General features: G+C 40.3%; 1 protein-coding gene and 1 non-coding gene across 2 annotated transcripts in view; both read left to right on the plus strand.

Moving 5' to 3' along the window:
* The window catches only part of epha1 (EPH receptor A1), a 153,322-nt gene that overhangs the window by 96,333 nt on the left and 35,331 nt on the right, over positions 1 to 21,658 (plus strand). Inside the window, exon 5 of the mRNA XM_062971742.1 lies at positions 9,297 to 9,687. Coding sequence (XP_062827812.1) covers positions 9,297 to 9,687 — 391 coding nt within the window. The remainder of the gene's footprint in view (positions 1 to 9,296; positions 9,688 to 21,658) is intronic.
* Positions 583 to 770, plus strand: LOC134297214 (U2 spliceosomal RNA). Its single transcript, XR_010003959.1, has one exon. It is a non-coding gene; the product is annotated as a U2 spliceosomal RNA (small nuclear RNA).

The raw sequence follows: 21,658 nt of genomic DNA on the forward strand, positions 1-21,658 counted from the left end.
ACAATAACAGCATCAGTAAGGATTTTCCAGGTTATTTTCTCAGCTGAAGCCCCTGAATTCTTCCATGGCTTCAAGGAGAGCTTGAATCCCCTAAAGCAATTTTTCTCAACCTTGAGTCCCCAGGTGTTTTGGCTGACAACTCCCAGAAATCCCAGCCAGTTTAACTGCTGTTAGGATTTCTGGAGTTGAAGGCCAAAACATCTGGAGACCCACAGGTTGAGAACCACTACCTTCAAATTAAGAGTTTTTGGGAAACATAAAAGGCAAAGGTGTTACTCATCATGGCCTATTTGCAAGCAGGTGGACAAAAAATCGCTACATGCACCAATTTGTTATTCAGTTACACTGAAACAAAACATCTAGGAATGCAGAATTTTTTACTAATTGGCTGTTGACCACTACTAAAGACTGTCAACTATGTAGCAGAACTATGTAGTATTTCATGAAATACTATATTTGTGAAATGTAGATATACATAAGAATGCAAATCATTGTAAGTATGCATACCATATTTATGTCATACTTAGAATTCTTTTTTTGAAAATTGAGCATTGTGGAAACAAATTGTACTAGTTTAAAGCTATCGCTTCTCGGCCTTTTGGCTAAGATCAAGTGTAGTACTAGTTTAAAGCTGAAAGACCATGGGGTTGCTGATTGACTGGGCGACATCATGAAACATTTGTTGTTTGCTTTGTTTTTTTTGTTTGTTTTTTTATTTTAAAAAACCCTCATTGCCTCATACAGACAATACTTTAAACAATGAAACAAAAAAGGGTTGCAAGAAGAGTAAACTGAGTGGGGAAATTGATATCCTGTGGTTATTGGTGAAAGTTCAAAGAAATGAAGGGCTTCTTTGCTTAGAGGAGGTAAAGGTAAAGATTTCTCCTGACATTAAGTCCAGTTGTGTCTGACTCTGGGGGTTGGTACTCATCTCCATTTCTAAGACGAAGATCCGCCATTGTCCGTAGACACCTCCAAGGTCATGTGGCCGGCATGACTGCATGGAGCACCTTATGTCTTTGCTTACATTGGTAGAAAAAGGAAGAACAAGGAAGCAATAGGACCTCTGCGAGGAGAAGATGGGATAATGCTGACAGGGGATAGGGAAAAGGCAGAACTACTTAATGCCTTCTTTGCCTCAGTCTTCTCACAAAAAGAAAGCCAGCCTCAACCTCAGCAACATGGAGTGGACGAAGGATTAGGGGAAATCCAACCCCAAATAGGGAAACAAGTTGTCCAGAAATACCTGGCCGCTCTAAACAAATGTAAGTCCCCAGGGCCAGATCAACTACATCCAAGAGTATTGAAGGAACTAGTGGAAGTCATATCAGAACCACTGGTAATCATCTTTGAGAGTTCTTGAGGTTTTTTAAACCATGTGTATAATTAATTTAAAATTAATTGTTTATCCCTATTTCATCAGTGTTTTAAATTCATTATCATTCATTTAAAATCAGTATGGAAATTATTTTTAAAAGGTGAGGGGAAGATAGGTCTTTTGTTCATGTCTGTTTTTACTGACATTTTCATATCTCCTAAGGAAAAAAATATTGCTTACTCACTATTATGTTACTCAAGAGGCCCACAACATTACTTTTAAAAGTAATTTTCTTTTCCAACACTGAATTGCTCACTCCCATTGTCTACACTGCCACTTCTTTTGTTACAGAAGCCATACAGTCTGGTTTGCGGTTTCATGACTGACAAGGGCATGAGTATTTCCCAACACCACAATATCCCTAATTAAAAGCTACATATCTGTCCCCTGCTCATGTTATCCAATTGTTCTTTTCTTTATCCTTGTATGACACAGGTTCTTTCTTAAGCTTTAAAACACACACACATACATCTTTTGAATGAAGAGTTGCCTCCTCCTACTTCAGTAAATCCCTCTAGCAGCTGCAAAGGGCAAAAGAGGGTTGGGAAATTTATCAACAAGGAAGATGAGAAGGCAGGTATTGAAAGAAGGCTCAATGCATACAACTAGGTTTGGTGTAAATCATCCCATCCTTCCCTCAACATTTTAAAAATATTTGAAAACATAGAAACAATGCTGCTGGAGCCATGATGACGATTTAGCAAAATCTAAACTCCAGCATGCACATCTCATGCCCTCCAATTGTGCTGATTTAGGAAGGATGGTCCCATTGATCCTTTTTCATTAATATTTCAGCTGATTTTAAAATGTCTTAGAGCACACTGACTACTTACGTCAGTTTGGAACCAATTTGGCAGAAACCGGTTTAGCTATGCGCATGACTAGATTGACATATCTGGAACAGGTTGAGGGTAGATGGGTGATATCTCCACAGAGGCTGGATCACACCACAGATTTTAAAACAAACTGGATTTCTAGATCAATCTGGATCCAGAAATTGCAGTATTTTTTTCTATTTCCAGGGGATATGTGCATCAGCCCTCTAGGTATAAGAGGTGAAAAATGGGAAAGTGCTACTTTGCAGTTGAGGTAATCAGTTACCTGTCCCAGGCCCCTTGGGGTGTTTTTCAGAAGCCTCCCCTTTCGAATTGCAAAGGCACATTATAACACACACCCCTCACTCTACACTCTTCTCACACACAAGCACGCGTATGTGAGAGGTGAGGGAACACAGTTTGATTTTAGATTTTCTTTAAAAATGGTAGCTGCCACCAACCTAAAATGTTTTTAGGATTTGTGTTGTTAAATGTATTTGAGATAAGTTTCTCCTATTCCCTGCCCACCCCCTGGCTCCCAAACTGATGTTTACTATGAGGCTTTTCTGTGGTATTTACTTGTTGTATTGATGGAACTATTATAAAGGCTTCTTAATAGAAAGATATACTGTAGAGGCTTTTGAAAGTTGAAAATAGAATAAAAATTTATTTTCCTAAAAAGCAAATAATTACTTCAGAGAGGTACATAAGCGTAAACAGTTACAGAAGTTCTTCAGCTTAACTTAGTTGTATGTTTCAGATTACTTCACTTAGTTTCAAACAGTTCCAATCAAACCAAACTATCTATTGGTCACAGAAACCCTCGCTCTATTTGCTGAGAATAGTCACAAGTTCGACTAACCTAATCTAGATAGCCCCCTGGGTTGTTAACTAACTCTAACCTAGAGTCCTTCTATTAACCAGCCCAGTAGTGAGAGTCAATCTCTTGAATTATCTTTCCCAATAGATCCAAACTGCCTGACCTATCCTGTCAGTTTCACAGCTTTCAATTCTCTCACACACAACCAAAACTCCAAACTGCTCTTTCCTCTCCAAAACCCAAAACCGAACTGCCTCGGAGCTCTTTTTTTCTCTGCATTCTAAGACTTGGCTCCTCCCATCTGCTCTGGCCAATCCTAGGATTCTCTCTCTAAGCTCCTCCCTCTTTCTGCCACATGACCTTAGAGGTGTCTATGGACAACGCCAGTTCTTCGGCTTAGAAATGGAGATGAGCACCAACCCCCAGAGTCAGACATGACTAGACTTAATGTCAGGGCAATACCTTTACTTTTATATCATTTTCCATATCAGCTAGAGTAATTCCTGTCTCTGTAGACTCAAGTGGATCTGTTCATATGCCAACTAGTGATTTATTACTCTGAATGCCACTTTCACTTTCCAAAACTGGAAGTTCATCATTATATCATCCTTCCTCAAATGAATCTGTCCGCTTTTTATCTATTTTGTATAGTTCTTCTGTGTATTTCTTCTGTCATCTTTTTTCTTTCTATTTGTTCATGAAATGTGTTCTATTGATGGCTATATAAGGCATCCTCACTCTTGGTTTAAATTTCTCTTTAATTTCTTGGATTTGTGGAAGAGGTTTATTTATTTACTTACTTACTTTGGTTTATATCCCACCTTCTCCCCCTCGTAAAGGGACTCAGAGCGGCTAACAGTAGGCAACAATTCAATGCCGTTCAAACATAAGACAATATCAACTCAAATTAAAAGCATCAAAAATTCAAAAATTATAATATGGTACAACAGCATTAAATCCAACAATATTTAAAACCAGCTCCATCTCATTGCCATAGTCGAAGTCCATTGTCATTTAACACAGTCTGTCAATTGTCTTCTCCAAAGGCTTCTTTCCAGAGAAAGGTTTTTAATTTGCTTTCTGAAGGACAACAGAAAGGAAGCCCTTCTGATGTCTTTAGGGAGGGAGTTCCAGAGCCGAGGAGCCACTGTTAAGCAAGCTCTCTCTCTCTTGTTCCCACCAGCCGTACCTGAGACAGAGGTGGGACCGAGAGTAGAGCCTCTCCAGCAGATTGTAGTGCTCTGACAGGCTCTTATTGGGAGATGTGGTCAGAGATATGGGTTGGGCTTGAACCGTTCAGGGCTTTAAAAGTTAAAATCGGGGCTGTAGCATAGGGCGGTGTTAGGGGTTCAACCCCCCTCCCCCATTTTTCAGGTTTTTTAAAACACCTGGTTTACTCATGAATTTTAACTAATTAACCAAATCCCATGAGTGTCCACTGAAGTTTATCTATCTTGAGTGTCCACTGAAGTCTATTGATGGAGTCTGCTTTCTATATTATTTTGCATTATGGAACTACTCTTCATGATTCTCTAAAAAAAAGTTTCAACCCCCCCCCCCCCCCATTTTTTCTGGCCATGGCCCTAGTTAAAACCAACACCTTGAACTGCACCTGGAAGCAAACTAGTAGCCAGTGGAGCTGCCAGAGGTTCTTCCTTTTTGTTGTTGTCACCTTTGATTTCTCTTCACTGATTATTATAATAGTTTGTAATGCTTGTTCCTGTGAACAAGTCACTGAATAGTTGCATTCAGGATTCTGATTCTATTTCTGTCATCTTTTAATTTTGCTTGTCACTTGTCTTTAACTACTTGAAGAGCTTCATCTGTCATCCATTGAGGATCCTCCTTTTTTTGGCTACAGATAGTGTATTTTTGCATTCTTCCATAACAATATCTCTGAGTTCTTCTGTCTTCAGTCAGATTTCATAGTACAAATCTATTTATCTTTAAGTTCTGTGGAGATAGTCTTCAAGTTGTATTTCAACCCTTCTGTTCTTCTTTAACTTTAATTTTCTAAGAAGCTTAAATTAAAAGGCTGTCCCCGAATAGTTCTGTAATGAACAACGATTGGCCAGTGTCCAAACTTCCATATTTTGAGCAAGATATTGGAATGTGTGTAGCTTCTCAGCTCCAGGGGTTTTTGGGTGAAATAGATTACCTTGATCCATTTCAATATGTTTTAAAGCAGCTTTGGTCACCTTGGTGGATGACCTTTTCAGACAACTGAACACAGAGAATGTGTCTGTTAGTTCTACTGGACTGCTCAGCAGTTTTCAATACAATTGGCCATGGTATCCTTATGGGCTGCCCTGCTGAGATGGGAGTTAGAGGGACAAAGTCAGAAGATAATGCTAGGGGATTCCTGTACAAGACGTGGCTATTGGTCTGTGGAGTACCTCAGGGCTCTGTCTTACATCCCATGCTATTTAGTATGTACATGAAACTGCTGGGAGAAATCATCTGGAATTTTGTGGTGCTGTGCCATCCAAAATTTGGCCACATCATGAGAAGACAGGAAAGCCTGGAAAAAATCATGATGCTGGGGAAAATGGAAGGAAAAAGGAAGAGAGGCTGACCAAGGGGAAGATGGATGGACGGTATCCTTGAAGTGACTGGCATGAACTTGAAGGAACTGGGGGCGGCTATGGCCGACAGGGAGCTCTGGCGTGGACTGGTCCATGAGGTCACAAAGAGTTGGAAACGACTATGTGACTCAAGAATAAGAAGTGCCATTCAAATGTGAATTGAAGCTGTCCTGTCCCTAAACCAGTGTGTATCAAGGAATATTAATTGTATAATATCTTAATATTTATTAAGTTGTTATATGTGGTTTATGTAGTGTGTATTCTGTTTATTTAGTTATATGATTTTGTTTGAATTTTTATGTTATGTATTTTTGCTGCTTTTAAACATTGTATGATGCTTTGAATCCCAGCCATGAGAGAAAAGTGGAATAATAATAATAATAATAATAATAATAATAAGAAGAAGAAGAAGAAGAAGAAGAAGAAGAAGAACATGCCCTGGCAGAATATGTAAAGCAAAGTGAAGAACCTGCTTTGATTGAAGTCAAAAATCAGAAACTCCTCAAAGCACAGCAGACAAAAAACCAGTACAAGAAAACCGCACTACAAACTAGAGCTGACACCTGGCACAACAAAACATTGCATGGAAAGTTCCTTGACAAAATTGAAGGAAAAGCTGATAAGGAGAAGACCTGGCTCTGGCTCAAAAATGGGACACTGAAGAAGGAGACAGAAGGCCTGATCCTTGCAGCCCAGGAGCAAGCCATCAGAACAAATGCAATTAAGGCCAAGATCAAAAAATCAGCTGATGACCCAAAATGCAGACTATGCAAGAAAACCGATGAAACCATTGATCATATCCTCAGCTGCTGTAAGAAAATTGCACAGACAGGCTACAAACAGAGGCACAACTCTGTGGCCCAAATGATTCATTGGAACTTATGCCTCAAGTACCACTTCCCAGCAATAAGGAACTAGTGGGATCACAAACCAGCAAAAGTATTGGAAAATGAGCACACAAAGATACTGTGGGACTTCCGAATCCAGACTGACAAAGTTCTGGAACACAACACACCAGACATCACAGGTGTGGAAAAGAAAAAGGTTTGGATCATTGATGTTGCCATCCCAGGTGACAAAAAACAACAGGAAAAACTCAGCCACTATCAGGACCTCAAAATTGAACTTCAAAGACTCTGGCAGAAACCAGTGCAGGTGGTCCCGGTGGTGATGGGCAGATTGGGTGCCGTGCCAAAAGATCTCAGCCAGAATTTGGAAACAATAGACATTGACAAAATCACGATCTGCCAACTGCAAAAGGCCACCCTACTGGGATCTGCACGCATCATCCGAAAATACATCACACAGTCCTAGACACTTGGGAAGTGTTCGACTTGTGATTTTGTGATACGAAATCCAGCATATCTATCTTGTTTGCTGTGTCATACAACAACAACAATAACAACAACAACAACAACAACAACAACAATAATAATAATACACTGGAAGAAGGCAAACAAATGAATTCAGACAAAACAAGTGCTCCTGTTTAGTTGGAAGGCAGATCAAGGAAAAAGGATTCAGCCTATGCTAAATGTGGTTATATTCCCTCTGAAGACACAAGTTCTTGGTTGGGGGTATTCCTGAACCTGTAGACCCACATTTCAGCAGTGTCCAGGAATGCTTTTGCATAGTTAAAATTTTGCATCAACAATGCAAAAACTTTGGCTTGTCCAAAGAGCTGCAGCAGATCGTTAACTGGAACAGGCTAGAGCAGGGGTCCTCAAACTTTTTAAGCCGAGGGCCGGTCCACAATCCTTTGGATTGTTGACGGGCCGGATTATCATTTGAAAAAAAAATACAAACAAATCCGATGCACACTGTACATGTCTTATTTTGTAGTGCAAAAACAACAACAACAACAACAACAACAACAACAACAACAATGAAAGAACAATACAATATTTAAAAATAAAGATAATTTTAACCAACATACATTTATCAGGATTTCAATGGGAAGTGTACTCCTGCTTCTGGCCAATGAGATAGTCAAGTTAATTAGGGTTGTTGTTGTTGTTGTTGTTGTTGTTGTTGTTGTTGTTGTTGTGTGCCTTCAAGTCATTTCAAACTTTGGCCGAGCCTAAGTCTAAAATGTATTTATTTATTATTTATTTATTTATTGCATTTATTTACTACATTTGTATCACACCCTTCTCACCCCAAAGGGGACTCAGAGTGGCTTACAAATTATATGTACATACAATATATTATATTATTAGCATAACACAATATTAGAATTATATATTACTTTATTGAACTATACCACTATACTGTAATATAATATAGTAATATTATATGTAATATAGAATATATAATTAATATTATTATATGGTATTATTATTAGTGTTATATTGTATTACATTATAATATTATTATCAATATTATATGTATATACAATATATTATATTATAAAACTGAGGGTGGGGGCCAGGTAAATGACCTCGGAGGGCCGCATCCGGCCCCCGGGCCTTAGTTTGGGGACCCCTGGGCTAGAGGGAGCACACAACTCCTCTTCTGCAATAGCTCCACTGGCTGCCACTTTGTTTCCAGATACAAGGGTAATATCTTTGAAGCTCTATATGGCTCAGGTCTATTTAGCAGGTTGTATCTCCTTGTATGTACCTGTCCAGACTTTGAGATCCTGAAGAGAGGCCCTTCTCTTAGTCCCACCACTTTCTCAATCACAGTTGGTGGGAACAATGGCTGCCCCTCGGCTCTGGAACTCCCTGCCCAGTGAAGCCAGATTGGCCTCCTTCCTGTTTGCTTTCCGGCGACAGGCTACAATCTTTTTATTCATCATCATCATCATCACCACCATCACCATCATCATCATCATCACCATCTTTATTTATACCTTGCCACCATCTCCCCAAAGGGACTCAGGGCGCTCACAGAAGCACTACCAGTGCTAAACATAAAATAAACAATATATAAACATGAAGGCTATCACAACCGAAAATTTACAACTGCAAACATGCATAAAATGACACATAATAAAAATTTTAAAATTCCTAAAACGCAGTGATGCCTGTGGATAAAACTGACAGTCTTAAATTAACAATCCAAGTGCCAAAGTGAAACAGTCCTCAAGTCCTCAAGTTCATGCAGGCTTTTAAAGAGGAAAGTTTTTAACAACAAGCCAACAAGTTTGTAATGCTTTTGTATGATTTAAACGTATTTGTTTTTAACATGTCTATGGTTAATTCTATTTTAATATTTATATGTTGTAGGTTTTTAATGTATTGAACCATTTTGAGTTTTAAGCAAGGAAAGTGTTGTAATCATCATCAACAACATTATCATAGACTAGAACAGTGGTCTCAAACTTGTGGCCCTCCAAATCTTTTGAATTTCAGTTCCCAGAATTCCTGGGCAAGCTGGCTAGGGCTTCTGGGATTTGGATGGCCACATATTAAATGCCTCTGGTCTAGAGTATGAAGTGATGATGATCACAGAATGAATTATCCCTGTGAGACCTTTCCTCATAAAAAAACCCCCTACACTTCGAAAAGTTGCATATGAACAAAAAAGACAGATCAAACCCTTTCTGCAACATGTTACTTTTCTATAGCCAGGATATTTTGAATATGGGTGAGCATTCAAACCCTCACCTACAGGCATAGAAGATTAATTTGAGACAGGGGCAGGATTTGATTTTACTGACTGGTTTAAGTATTAATGATTCTCTTTTATTCCAGATCAACACTGTGGCCGGTGACCGTAGTTTCACAGCCCGGGACATTGCATCAGGTGACATGCAGTTGAATATGGAAGTGTCCTCTATAGAAAAGCTGCACCAACGTGGTTTCTATCTAGCCTTTCAGAACTCGGGAGCTTGTGTGGCACTGGTTTCTGTGCGGGTTTATTACAAGACATGCTCAGAATCTGTGCATGGCCTGGCCCATTTCCCAGAGACATTGGCTAGTTCAGAGGGACTGGAAACAGTATTTGGCACTTGTCTGAAGGATGCAGCGGAGAAACCAGGCTTTCCACCCAAGATGCACTGCAGTTCCAACGGGGAATGGCTGTTACCAATGGGGCAGTGTATATGCGTCATTGGCTTTGAAGAGGTCGAAGGAGCATGTGTAGGTAGGTACTCAATGGGGCAAGCCAAGGGATGATACTCATGGCATGCACCTAATAGCGGCATACCGTATCTGACTCCTGTTGCTGTTTATACATCTAATTCACCTGTCCTTCCGGATTCACAGGAAGGCTTTCTGTTTCACTGTTATTCTGCTGGTAAAGTTAAACAATTCAACATACTTGCTCTTCCACACCCTCTTAGTGCCAAGCAAGTTTTTTATTTTCTTTCTGGGATGTAGATCTGGTTGTCAGATAGCGGTACAATCAACAAGTGTCTCCAGCTCTTGAAGTCATATTTGTGGCAGTACAATCCGGCTAGTTTAAAATCATTGTGTAGGCCACTTGAGAGTCAACAATGAGAATAATGTGTGGCTCCAAATGTAATTGTTACCCTCAAATACTCACAGCCAAACAGTAGTTTCAAGCATAGATCATGAGAGAAAAAATGAATACCAAATACAATCACACTCCTTGAAGGCCTGCAAACATAAATTATTTTAAAAAAATATGGAACAAAGGGAAATCACAGTCATTCTCAGCACCGAGGCACCATCTACACTGTCATATAATCTAGTTTCTGAATCCAGATTATCTGATTTGAACTTGATTATAGTGTAGACTCATATGATCCAGTTCAAACTAGATGATCTGGATTCAGAAACTGGATTGTACAGCAGCGTAGACCCAGCCTGAGTCTCAAGATTTCGTTGGATGGCATTCTTAACCATGGTTCTTGGGAATGGTGGCGGTTCTTGTGTAACAACAACTGGGGATCCTTGCCAGGAACCGCTGTGTAGGAAACTCTTTTCTTCTTTTATTAGTAAGAACAACAGTGGTTTACCAGGATTTCAGGTGTGCCAGAATCACAGACATACAAATGAATAAACTTCTGCTGCTGGCAAAATTTGGAAAGTTACTTTTTAAAGGCAGTTCATCTTTAAAATGTAACTATCCAAACTCATAGTAGTATTCAAAGTATTTGGCTACATTTACTCTTTATGAAGAAGCCCCCAATGGCGCAGCAGGTTAAATCGCTGAGCTGCTGAATTTGCTGTCCGAAATGTCAGCGGTTTGAATCCAGAGAGTGGAGTTAGTTCCTGCAGTTAGCCCCAGCTTCTGCCAATCTAGCAGTTTGAAAACATGCAAACGTGAGTAGATCAATAGGTACTGCTCCGATGGGAAGGTAACGGCGCTCCATGCAGTCATACCGGCCACATAACATCGGAGGCATCTACGGACAATGCTGGCTCTTCAGCTTAGAAATGGAGATGGCACCAACCCCCAGAGTCAGACACAACTGGACTTGATGTCAGGGAGAAATATTTACTTTTATCTTACTCTTTATGACTATAAAAACAAGTAACTAATTAAGTTGGTTCTTGCATTTCCCATTAATTTTCTATTATTTTATGTGACTCATTTGAGAGTAAAAAAAATCATTGAGTCTAATAACAAAATGGCATGAAATGTGAAAATATTTATGTTAAATGGCTATAAAATGCCTTTAAAATACAGTTTTGAAGGCAGCTAGAAAAGTAGTGAACTAAATTCTATTCCTGACTTGCGTAAACCCATTGAATCAATTAGATTACACATGTCAAATGCAAAGGCTATAGCGGTTATTTTATGTGGCCCATGAGACTTTCAATGCCAGAGCAACATAGTCTTAAAATTACAAATAGCCAATTGAATGCAACCATAAGACTGAGGTGGCCCTTGGTAAAAATGAGTTTGACACCCTTGAATTAGATGTCCTTGTATTTTGAAGCATCCTCAAGAGCTGCTTCAATGGGTCTGCTCAAGTGGAGACTATCCATTCCAACAGGATTCCTCCCTGTGTCTATTAATACAGAGGTGGGTAACGTTGACTTCCCCCAAAAGTCCCCTGTTCACCCCTGCTTATCTTCATGTGTGGAGTGTGCCAAAAGGTAAGGAAGGGGGAACATAACAATAAATAATACATGGTGTAAAATGTTGGTAGCAAGTAAGGCTTGCATTCTTTTGTTATAATTCTTGAATCTGGGGACATCTACTGGAGCCAAATGCGTGGAGATTCAAGAGAGATAAAAGGCAGTGTTTTTTCAGACAGAAGAATAGGTGCTACATAACAATCTCTCTGGGTCATTATTTTCTTAAAGCCAATTCAGTCTAATATTTACACCCTGTGGGGGCATCTACATCATCTTTTTAAAAAAAAAACAACAACAACAACCCTGCTTTGCAAGGAGTGACAGCAATCAGACTTGGCAAAACAAATAAATGGGATTTAAATGAACACAATTGAAAACATACTATTCAACTGTTCCAATTTGGGGGACAATCCCAATTAATCTTTTGCCCCTTCGCTGTTTAGGATACCTTTAAAATGTCCCAATGTCTCTTCACTTGTCCACTTTGTCCTCAGTTTACTTCATTTGCTGCAAACTGTGTGCAAAGTGTAGCTAGACATAGTTTGTACTCCATTAACTCGGTATTGGGGAAAGGAGGGGAGAGGGTGAAATCTAACCTTTCTCTTCTCTTCTTCATTCACTCAGTCGTTTCTGACTCTTCATGACCTCATGGACCGGTCCATGCCAGAGCTCCCTGTCAGCCGTCGCCACCCCCAGTTCCTTCAAGATCAAGCCAATCATTTCAAGGATACCATCCATCTTGCCCTTGGTCGGCCTCTCTTCCTTTTTCCTTCCATTTTCCCCAGCATCATGATCTTTTCCAAGCTTTCCTGTCTCCTCATGATGTGGCCAAAATACTTCATCTTTGCCTCTAATATCTTTCCCTCCAGTGAGCAGCCGAGCATTATTTCCTGGAGGATGGACTGGTTGGATTTTCTTACAGTCCAAGGGACTCTCAGGATTTTCCTCCAGCACCAGAGTTCAAAAGCGTCTATCTTCCTTCGCTCAGCCTTCCTTATGGTCCAGCTCTTGCATCCATAGGTTACTATGAGGAATACCATTGCTTTAACCACACAGACCTTCATTGCCAGTGTGATGTCTCTGCCTTTGACTATTTTATCGAGGTTGGCCATTGCTCTCCTCCCAAGAAGTAAATGTCTTCAGATTTCCTGGCTGCAGTCTGCATCTGCAGTGATCTTCGCGCCTAGAAATATAAAGTCTGTCACTGCCTCCACGTTTTCTCCCTCTATTTGCCAGTTATCAATCATTCTGGTTGCCATAATCTTGGTTTTCTTGATGTTTAACTGCAGCCCGGCTTTTGCACTTTCTTCTTTCAAAACATATTTCTGCAACCACTCCTAAAGCTTATGTGTCCTTCCTCATTCATAGCTTTACTCATCTTGACCATACTCACAATGGGAAAAGGTCAGGTCCAGTATCTTTGATGGCTGGACTTGAGGGGTCTTGAGAAACAGAGGACTATGAATATGATAGCTTTGAAAGCCATGGCACAGGAGATTTTTCAGATCACCTGCCCCATATATAGTGCCTTGGTTCTAAGAACACCTTGAAGCCAGCCATTCAAGAAATAGGCAATCCAGGTATTTTCCCCATTGCTATTGCTGCCACTGCCTCTTAGTACAAGTGACATCTGGGGCCATTATGTGATGGTTTTATTGCTTTAGAATCCCATCCTTTGCAATCTCATGACTGGTGAACAAATTGCATGGCAGATTTTGGCCAGATCCAGGGCAATTGCTTGACACTGGAAGTCCTTATTTTATTTGACCATTCCTGTCTTGGGTGACAAATCAACAAAATTTCCCAGCCTTGAGTTGCTGCCTCCTTTCCTGCTGTTCCATGGCTCAGCCAGTTTTTCCACTTCGCTACTACAATTATTGTTTCTCCCCACCCTCTTGGGTTTTGAACAGTCCCCTGGAATGGGATGGGGAGCCCATCCTGCCCAGGCAGATCCCAGCTGCACTCGCCCAAGTAATAGTTGCCATCCTACCTTCTCCCATACCTAGTTTAGGCATAGTTGAAGACAGAGATATCTTCAGACAGTGACTTCAAAGGAAATGTCTGTTTCTAAAACTGCAGAGACTTGGAAAGTGAATGCAAAATGGGGGCCTTACATAAGAGCGAAGTCATGCCTGGAACGAAATCAATTGCCAAGCCAAGATGGGTGCAGCATATGATTTACATGTTTTCTACAACAATACATACATGAGCTTATCAAGTGAGCAGGCTGCCATGTAGCATGCCCTTAAAGTAGAATAAGATCTACTCTGTGCGTGTTCTTTTCAGCTGATACTTCCCAATAATTCCTTTTCCAGTGTACCAGCAGGCCATCCTTCCACACATGTGCACAGGTATAGCAGGGGCAGTTTTGGACTCGACTGGGGGGAGTGTGGGACGGGGAAATCTACATTTAAAAAATTTTGGGATTAGGTTCTAGAACCATCTCAGGTTACTAGGTTTTTCAAATATCAGTATGAGACAGTCTGCTCAGTTGCCACTACTGGCTAGTCCATGTGACACAGGACTTCAAGGACTAGAGATCTCACAGGAACCCAGGACTCTCCTTTTATCAGACTTGAGGTAGGCTTTATATAGGTTCATCATCTCAGCCTATACAGCTGAAAGTAGGAAGAGCGGGTGCCAGCAGTGGTTGCATCAGGCAGATTCCTCTCCAGCATTAGGCATGTAATTTGAGGCCATTTTCCTGCACACTGAATGTTCACCGGTTGGTCTGTTGGAAACACAGTTGACTCTTGTTCTTCCCACCCAAGAAAGAAAAAAAAACCCGGATCTTCTCTGCTCCAAGGACAAACACATGCATTTTAAGGCCCTTGCCTGTTGGAACTCAACCGCCTCCTGCACAAGGTTGTAGTCTTCATCAAGGACTTAGATCGGCAGATATATTATCTGGCAGGGAAAGATTCTTCCTCTCTTGGGCTTTCTGTCTGCCTGTCTTCCTTTCTCTCCTCCTATTTAATGGAGATATGTTGACAAGCTGAAATGTGTCCAGAGGAGGGTGACTAAAATGATGAAGGGTCTGGAGAACAAGCCCTATGAGGAGCGGCTTAAAGAGCTGGGCATGTTTAGCCTGCAGAAGAGAAGGCTGAGAGGAGACATGATGAGGGCCATGTATCAATATGTGAGGGGAAATCATAGGGAGGAGGGAGCAGGATAGGAAAGGAGATTCCACCTGAACTTTAGGAAGAACTTCCTCACTGTGAGAGCTGCTCAGCAATGGAACTCTCTGCCCCGGAGTGTGGTGGAGATGCCTTCTTTGGAGCTTCCACCACTTTAAGCAGAGACTGGATGACCATCTGTCAGGGGTGTTTTGAATGCAATTTTCCTGCTTCTTGCAGGGGATTAGACTGCATGGCCTACGAGGTCTCTTCCAACTCTATGATTCTTCGATCTACAGTAGAGTCTCTGGATTATCCAACGCATTTTTTTAGTCAATGTTTTCAATACATCATGATATTTTGGTGCTAAATTCGTAAATACAGTAATTACTACATAGCATTACTGCATATTGAACTACTTTTTCTGTCAAATTTGTTGTATAACATGATGTTTTGGTGTTTAATTTGTAAAATCATAACCTAATTTGATGTTTAATAGGGTTTTCCTTAATCCCTCCTTATTATCCAACATATTCGCTTATCCAACGTTCTGCCAGCCCGTTTATGTTGGATAAGTGAGACTCTACTGTATCTGCTTTCTTCTTAGACCAATACATCTCAGGGACACTACTCCTTTTCTGGGAACACGGCAAGCCCCTGAGCCCTTCATTTTGTCCTTCTTCTCCTGTGAGCATCAAGAGACAAGATGCCTACTGTTACTTAGATAGATAGCTAGGCCCCTGTCCTACTTTCATATCTAGATATGTAGTTTTTTGAATAAACATTTTAACAGAACTTTTAAGCTTTACTCTGTTCCTGAATTGTTTAAGCTCTATTGCTCTACGGCTGACACTAGAAGCTTCTGATCTCCCAAACTGCTGCCACTGCTGTTGTTGCTGCTTTACTATTTTAAATCATTTTTTTCCTTTTTGCAAATTACCTCCTCTCCAACATTACCGCCCTTCTTGAACCATTAGGCCTTGGTTATATAACCACCATCTCCACACTCTTGTCAATCCTGCACACACGTCTGCATACAAAAACACAGAAAGAGAACATCTATCAAAAGGGACATATTGATGGTGTCTTTTTAAGTTATGTATCTCTCACTTCAGTTGCAGCAGCCAATGAGCAGGGGACTGCTTGGACCATGATTTTCCAGTGAACCCCTTCAACATGCATCTCCAAACACACAAGAATTGTTATACTTGAGCTTTCATGGTACTAGAAATTGTTTTTAAAACAAGTTCTCACTCCATTGTGGGGAAAGCCTCTCTCATTCAGAAAGAATTTTCACCTTTCTGGATGTTTTGGAGCTTCCCAGCACCTAAGGACTCGCAATAAAAACCATGCAAATCTGGCAGCTCTCCTTCTCGATCTCTGTCCCAGGCAGCCTAAGCTGGCAGCAGACCCAAGTATGCTTTCAAAATCAGGGCTTGATCCAAGGCATTTACTGCACCCACCCAGTGTTGGGCAAGTGCCAAAGGTGCACCTTTGGGCCTTTGTTCTAAGATCAGGGTGGGGTCACTCCGAAATGGGATCAAGAAAAGGTCTAAAGGGGAAGGGTTGTACAGCTCTGATCTTTGTTCTATCTTGGGATGGGCTAAAAAACTGAATATCATGAGGAAGGAAGTATTTGCTTGGACTTTACTTTGGCTTATGGCAAGAGGAGTGCTGGACAGTTGTCCTACTTGCCTTTGAAAGTAAATGGCAAAGTTTACTAGAACGGCTGGGCCTAGAGTGTTCACAGTTGTGTGCGTCTTCATTCATATATATATATATATATATACATATATATATATATATATATACATATACACACACACACATACACACACACATACACATACAGTAGAGTCTCACTTATCCAAGCTAAACGGGCCGGCAGAAGCTTGGATAAGCGAATATCTTGGATAATGAGGGATTTAGGAAAAGCCTATTAAACATCAAATTAGGTTATGATTTTACAAATTAAGCACCAAAACATCATGTTATACAACAAATTTGACAGAAAAAGTAGTTCAATACACAGTAATGTTAGATTGTAATTACTGTATTTACGAATTTAGCACCAAAATATCATGATATATTGAAAACATTGACTACAAAAATGGCTTGGATAATCCAGAAGCTTGGATAAGCGAGGCTTGGATAAGTGAGACTCTACTGTGTGTTTGTGTGTGTGTGTGTGTGTATGTATGTGTGTGTGTGTATGTGTGTGTGTGTGTGTGTGTGTGTATATATATATATACCCGTGATGGCACAGCGAGTTAAACCACTGAGCTGCTGATCTTGCTGACCGAAAAGTCGGTGGTTCGAATCTGAGGAGCAGGGCACTGTTAGCCCCAGCTTCTGCCAACCTAGCAATTCGAAAATATGCGTGTGAGTAGATCAATAGGTATCGTTCCAGCAGGAAGATAACAGTGCTCCATGCAGTCATGCCAGCCTCATGATCTTAGAGGCGTCTACATACAATGCTGGTTCTTTGGCTTAGAAATGGAGATGAGCACCACCACCCCAGAGTCGGACACGACTAGACTTAATATTAGGGGAAAACTTTTACATACACACACACACACACACACACACACACACACACATTACCTTGCATCCTAATGTTGGATCAGAATTCTGTAAACTGCATTGTGCAGTATGTGTCCTTCATTTTTCATAATCCATTTAGGTGTTTATGGAGAAAACTATGCTAAGCACAGTGGCTTACCATCTGGAAAGCCAACTTCCTGTAGCTACAAACAAAAGTCATTAAAATATCCCTGACTGTGTGTGTGTGTGTGTGTTTTTCGTGTCAAGAGCGACTTGAGAAACTGTAAGTTGCTTCTAGTATGAGAGAATTGGTCGTCTGCAAGGACGTTGCCCTGAGAACACCCGGATGTTTTACTGTGGGATGCTCATCTCATGTCCCCACATGGAAAGCTGAAGCTGACAGATGGGAGCTCACCCCGATCCCTGGATTTGAACCACTGACCTTTCCGTCAGCAGTCCTGCTGGCACAAGAGTTTAACTCATTGCGTCACTGGGGGCTAATACTCTGCCTTCTCTCTCTGTAAGAATGCTATAGGTGCAAAAATTAAGCTATAGCAGACATCCAAGGTCTATGATACTATCCTCCTTCAGTTTTGATTTGTTTTTTAAAATCTTCTTTCACTCTAGTTTCACAGATGTTAAGTGTTTCTATGTAGGGAGTACTTTGTGGTTTTCCTGCGTGGCAGGAGGTTGGATTAGATGACTCCTGTGGTCTCTTCCAACTCTATGATTCTGTGATTCTGGCTCATGTTTCTGGTATTTGATACAAGTCTAGCTACGTTTGGTTGACAATTGGTCTTTTTTCCATTACTATCTTAAGTCTTTTCCACACTTACTGTTTTAAAGGGCTCCAGAGCTGTCTGATGCAGTCCCAGGAGGCTTTTGGCCATTCACATGGCTAGCTGGGCGTACTGGGACCACCGCTGTTATTCTTTTACTACCAGCAAGCAGCTCTTGCATGTGGCTTCAAGACATCACCAAAAATGTGATGTCACAAGCAAGCCTTTGGAGGATGCTGGTTGCTGGCAGCAACATAGCAATGGGTCCATTAATGATGCAGACAGTAAATCAGATCCAGCTGTCTACACTTCCAATGCAAGAATCACTCTGGAGCTTCCAGAAAACTCCAGATTAAATCCCATATCCCACTATGGCTGGATGTGATGAGTATACTCCAAATCTGACCTGAGAGTGCACATTATCGTGGCCATGTAGGCATAATCCCAAACACATGAAAAATTAGATTTTTCATATTGGTCGTTTATTGTTGTTCCACATTGTCTTATGGTGCTTCCGTCCTTGCTATTGTGTAGTAAATTTATTGATTAGCCCTTAGGCCACATCACAGTACAAAACCAAACAAAAAGGCTTGATGAAACATGATTACACTCTATATAGTAATTTAAATAAAACACTTATAACAATACAGTAAATAAATATGATAAAACTGAATATATACATCATGTTTCTGTTTCACCCCTACAATTTACCCCGATCAACCCCACATATTTGGTTATCAGATGTATTGCTTTACTTCAAAACAGAGCTGTTTTATATGTTACTAGCTGTGCCCGGCCACGCGTTGCTGTGGCGAAGTATGGTGGTATGGGAAATAAAGTATTGAGGAATTGGTGGTAGTTAAGGTAAAGGGTAAACATTTTCCCCTGATGTTAAGCCCAGTCATGTCTGATTCTGGGGGTTGGTGCTCATCTCCATTTCTAAGCCGAAGAGCCGGCGTTGTGCGTAGACTCCTCCAAGGTCATGTGGGATGACTGCATGGAGCGGCGTTACCTTCCCACCGGAACAGTGCCTATTGATGCACTCACATTTGCATGTTTTTGAACTTCTGGGTTGGCAGAAGCTGGGGCTAACAATGGGGGCTCTCTCCGCTTCCCCAATTCAAACCTACGGCCTTTCGGTCCAGAAGTTCAGCAGCTCAGCGCTTTAACACGCTGCGCCATCAGGGGATATTATTTCCTAAAAGTTGTGAATATACAATATTTCTGATTGTTTTTTTGTTTTTTTTGTCTCTTGGAGGCAAGTATGAATGCTGCAATTAGGAAAAATGATTAGGATGTAATGGCCTCGCAGCTTTAAAGCCTGGCTGTTTCCTCTGAGTGATTTTTTTGTTGGGAGGTGTTAGCTGGCCCTGATTGTTTCCTGTCTGGAATTCCCTTGTTTTCAGAGTGGTGTTGTTTGCGATATTTTATGTGCTTCTAATGTCTGTGGCCCTAAGAAAACAGAGGATTTGCCAGTCTTTGATGATGGGAATACTTTGTTGGGAGGTGTTAGCTGGCCCTGATTGTTTCCTGTGTGGAATTCCTCTGTTTTCAGAGTGTTGTTCTTTATTTAGTGTTCTGATTTTAGAGATTGTATTGTTCTGTTTTATTATACCACATTAATTTTTATATATTCTGATTTTAGTGTTTTTGAATACTTGGAGCCAGATTGTATTCATTTTCACGGTTGACCGCCACACAATAATAATAATAATAATAATAATAATAATAATAATGATAGTAATAATAATGACTTTGGTAATATACAGTGCTTCACTGCCTTCTCAGATTCCTTTCTGGAAGAATCCTTTCTTGGGAGGTGTTAGCTGGCCCTGATTGTTTCCTTTGTGGAATTTCCAATTTCACTGCTTTATTTACTTTCTTTATTTCTTTATTTACTGTCCTGGTTTTAGAGATTATATTGTTCTGCATTATTCTATCCCAGAAATTATTTCATATCAAAGTAGAATCTCACTTATCCAACATTTGCTTATACAATGTTCTGGATTATCCAACGCAGTCTGCCTTTTCATAATCAATGTTTTTGTAGTCGGTGTTTTAAATTCATTGTGATATTTTAGTGGTAAATTTGTAAATACAGTACAGTAGAGTCTCACTTATCCAACATAAACGGGCCGGCAGAATGTTGGATAAGCGAATATGTTGGATAATAAGGAGGCATTGAGGAAAAGCCTATTAAATATCAAATTAGGTTATGATTTTACAAATGAAACACCAAAACATCATGTTATACAACAAATTTGACAGAAAAAGTAGTTCAATACACAGTAATGCTATGTAGTAATTACTGTATTTATGAATTTAACACCAAAATATCACGATATATTGAAAACATTGACTACAAAAATGCGTTGGATAATCCAGAACATTGGATAAGCGAGTGTTGGATAAGTGAGACTCTACTGTAATTACTACTTAACATTACTGCGCGTGGAACTATCTTTTCTGTCAAATTTGTTGTATAATATGATGTTTTGGTGCTTAATTTGTATAACAATTACCTAATTTGATGTTTAATCGGCTTTTCCTGAATCCCTTCTTATTATCCAACATATTCACTTATCCTGCCGGCCTGTTTATGTTGGATAAGTGAGACTCTACTGTATATTGATAATCTTAAATTATCTGCTTAGAACTGGATTATATGAGGCCCCTTCTTCACAGCTGTATAAAATGCACACTGAAGTGGATTATATGGCAGTGTGGAGTCAAGATAATCCAGTGCAAAGCAGATAATATAAGATTATAAATGGGTTATATAGCTGTGTAGAAGGGCCTTGAATCTACGCTGCCATATAATCCAGTGCAAATTAGATAATCTGTGGAAGAAGCCTAAGTGAGGCCTAAATCTGCCTGTCCCCTAACTGAATCCTGGCTGTCCTTTGGCTGAATTGGTTGCTAGGCGACCAAGTGGGCAGAAATTAGCCCTCTAAACTGGCAGCAATTGGATAAAAACAATTATTGCTCTCCCTCTAATTAGGACTTTATTTTTCTTTTCTTTTTGTTGTATCAACCCTGAGGCGTGGGTGATGGGTTGTTTTGTCAAATTTCGAGGTTGGGGGGCCTGTACTTTTGTTGTTTTGTGGGTCGCCGTGATGCCATCACTCTTTTATATATATAGATATTTTTGGTTCTTGGCCACACATAAAATATGTTGTTCTGATGTGGGATTCCAAATAAATTGCCTCTTTGATATATGAACTGAGGTACAAGTCTCTCACCCTCTGGTACAATTTTTGTCTTTGGGAGTTTCATGGAACGGCAACATTCCATATATTCCAAGTTTTGTCCCTGCTTGAATATGGACTAGAAAGGTATCTTTTTTCATATTAATGAAAATTGAAATCCTCGGGGTACTGAATTCCATACCAAATATCAAAGATGAACAGATCAGTCAATCTCTAATCCCTGCCTGCTAAGTTCACAAGTGTTCACTTGTCCTTTACAGTGCTATTATTTTACTTCAAGTGGCACAACAAGATTCTGTGGAATGCTAGAGTTTGTATTTAGTGAGGCTCAGAGAATTCTAAGTGCCCATCCCTAAACTTAAATCCCATGATTCCAGAGCTTGTTACATTTAGACCACGGACCTCATCAGATGGGG

The sequence above is a fragment of the Anolis carolinensis genome, chromosome 2 (genome assembly GCF_035594765.1).
Source record: "Anolis carolinensis isolate JA03-04 chromosome 2, rAnoCar3.1.pri, whole genome shotgun sequence".
Lineage (NCBI taxonomy): Eukaryota > Metazoa > Chordata > Lepidosauria > Squamata > Dactyloidae > Anolis > Anolis carolinensis.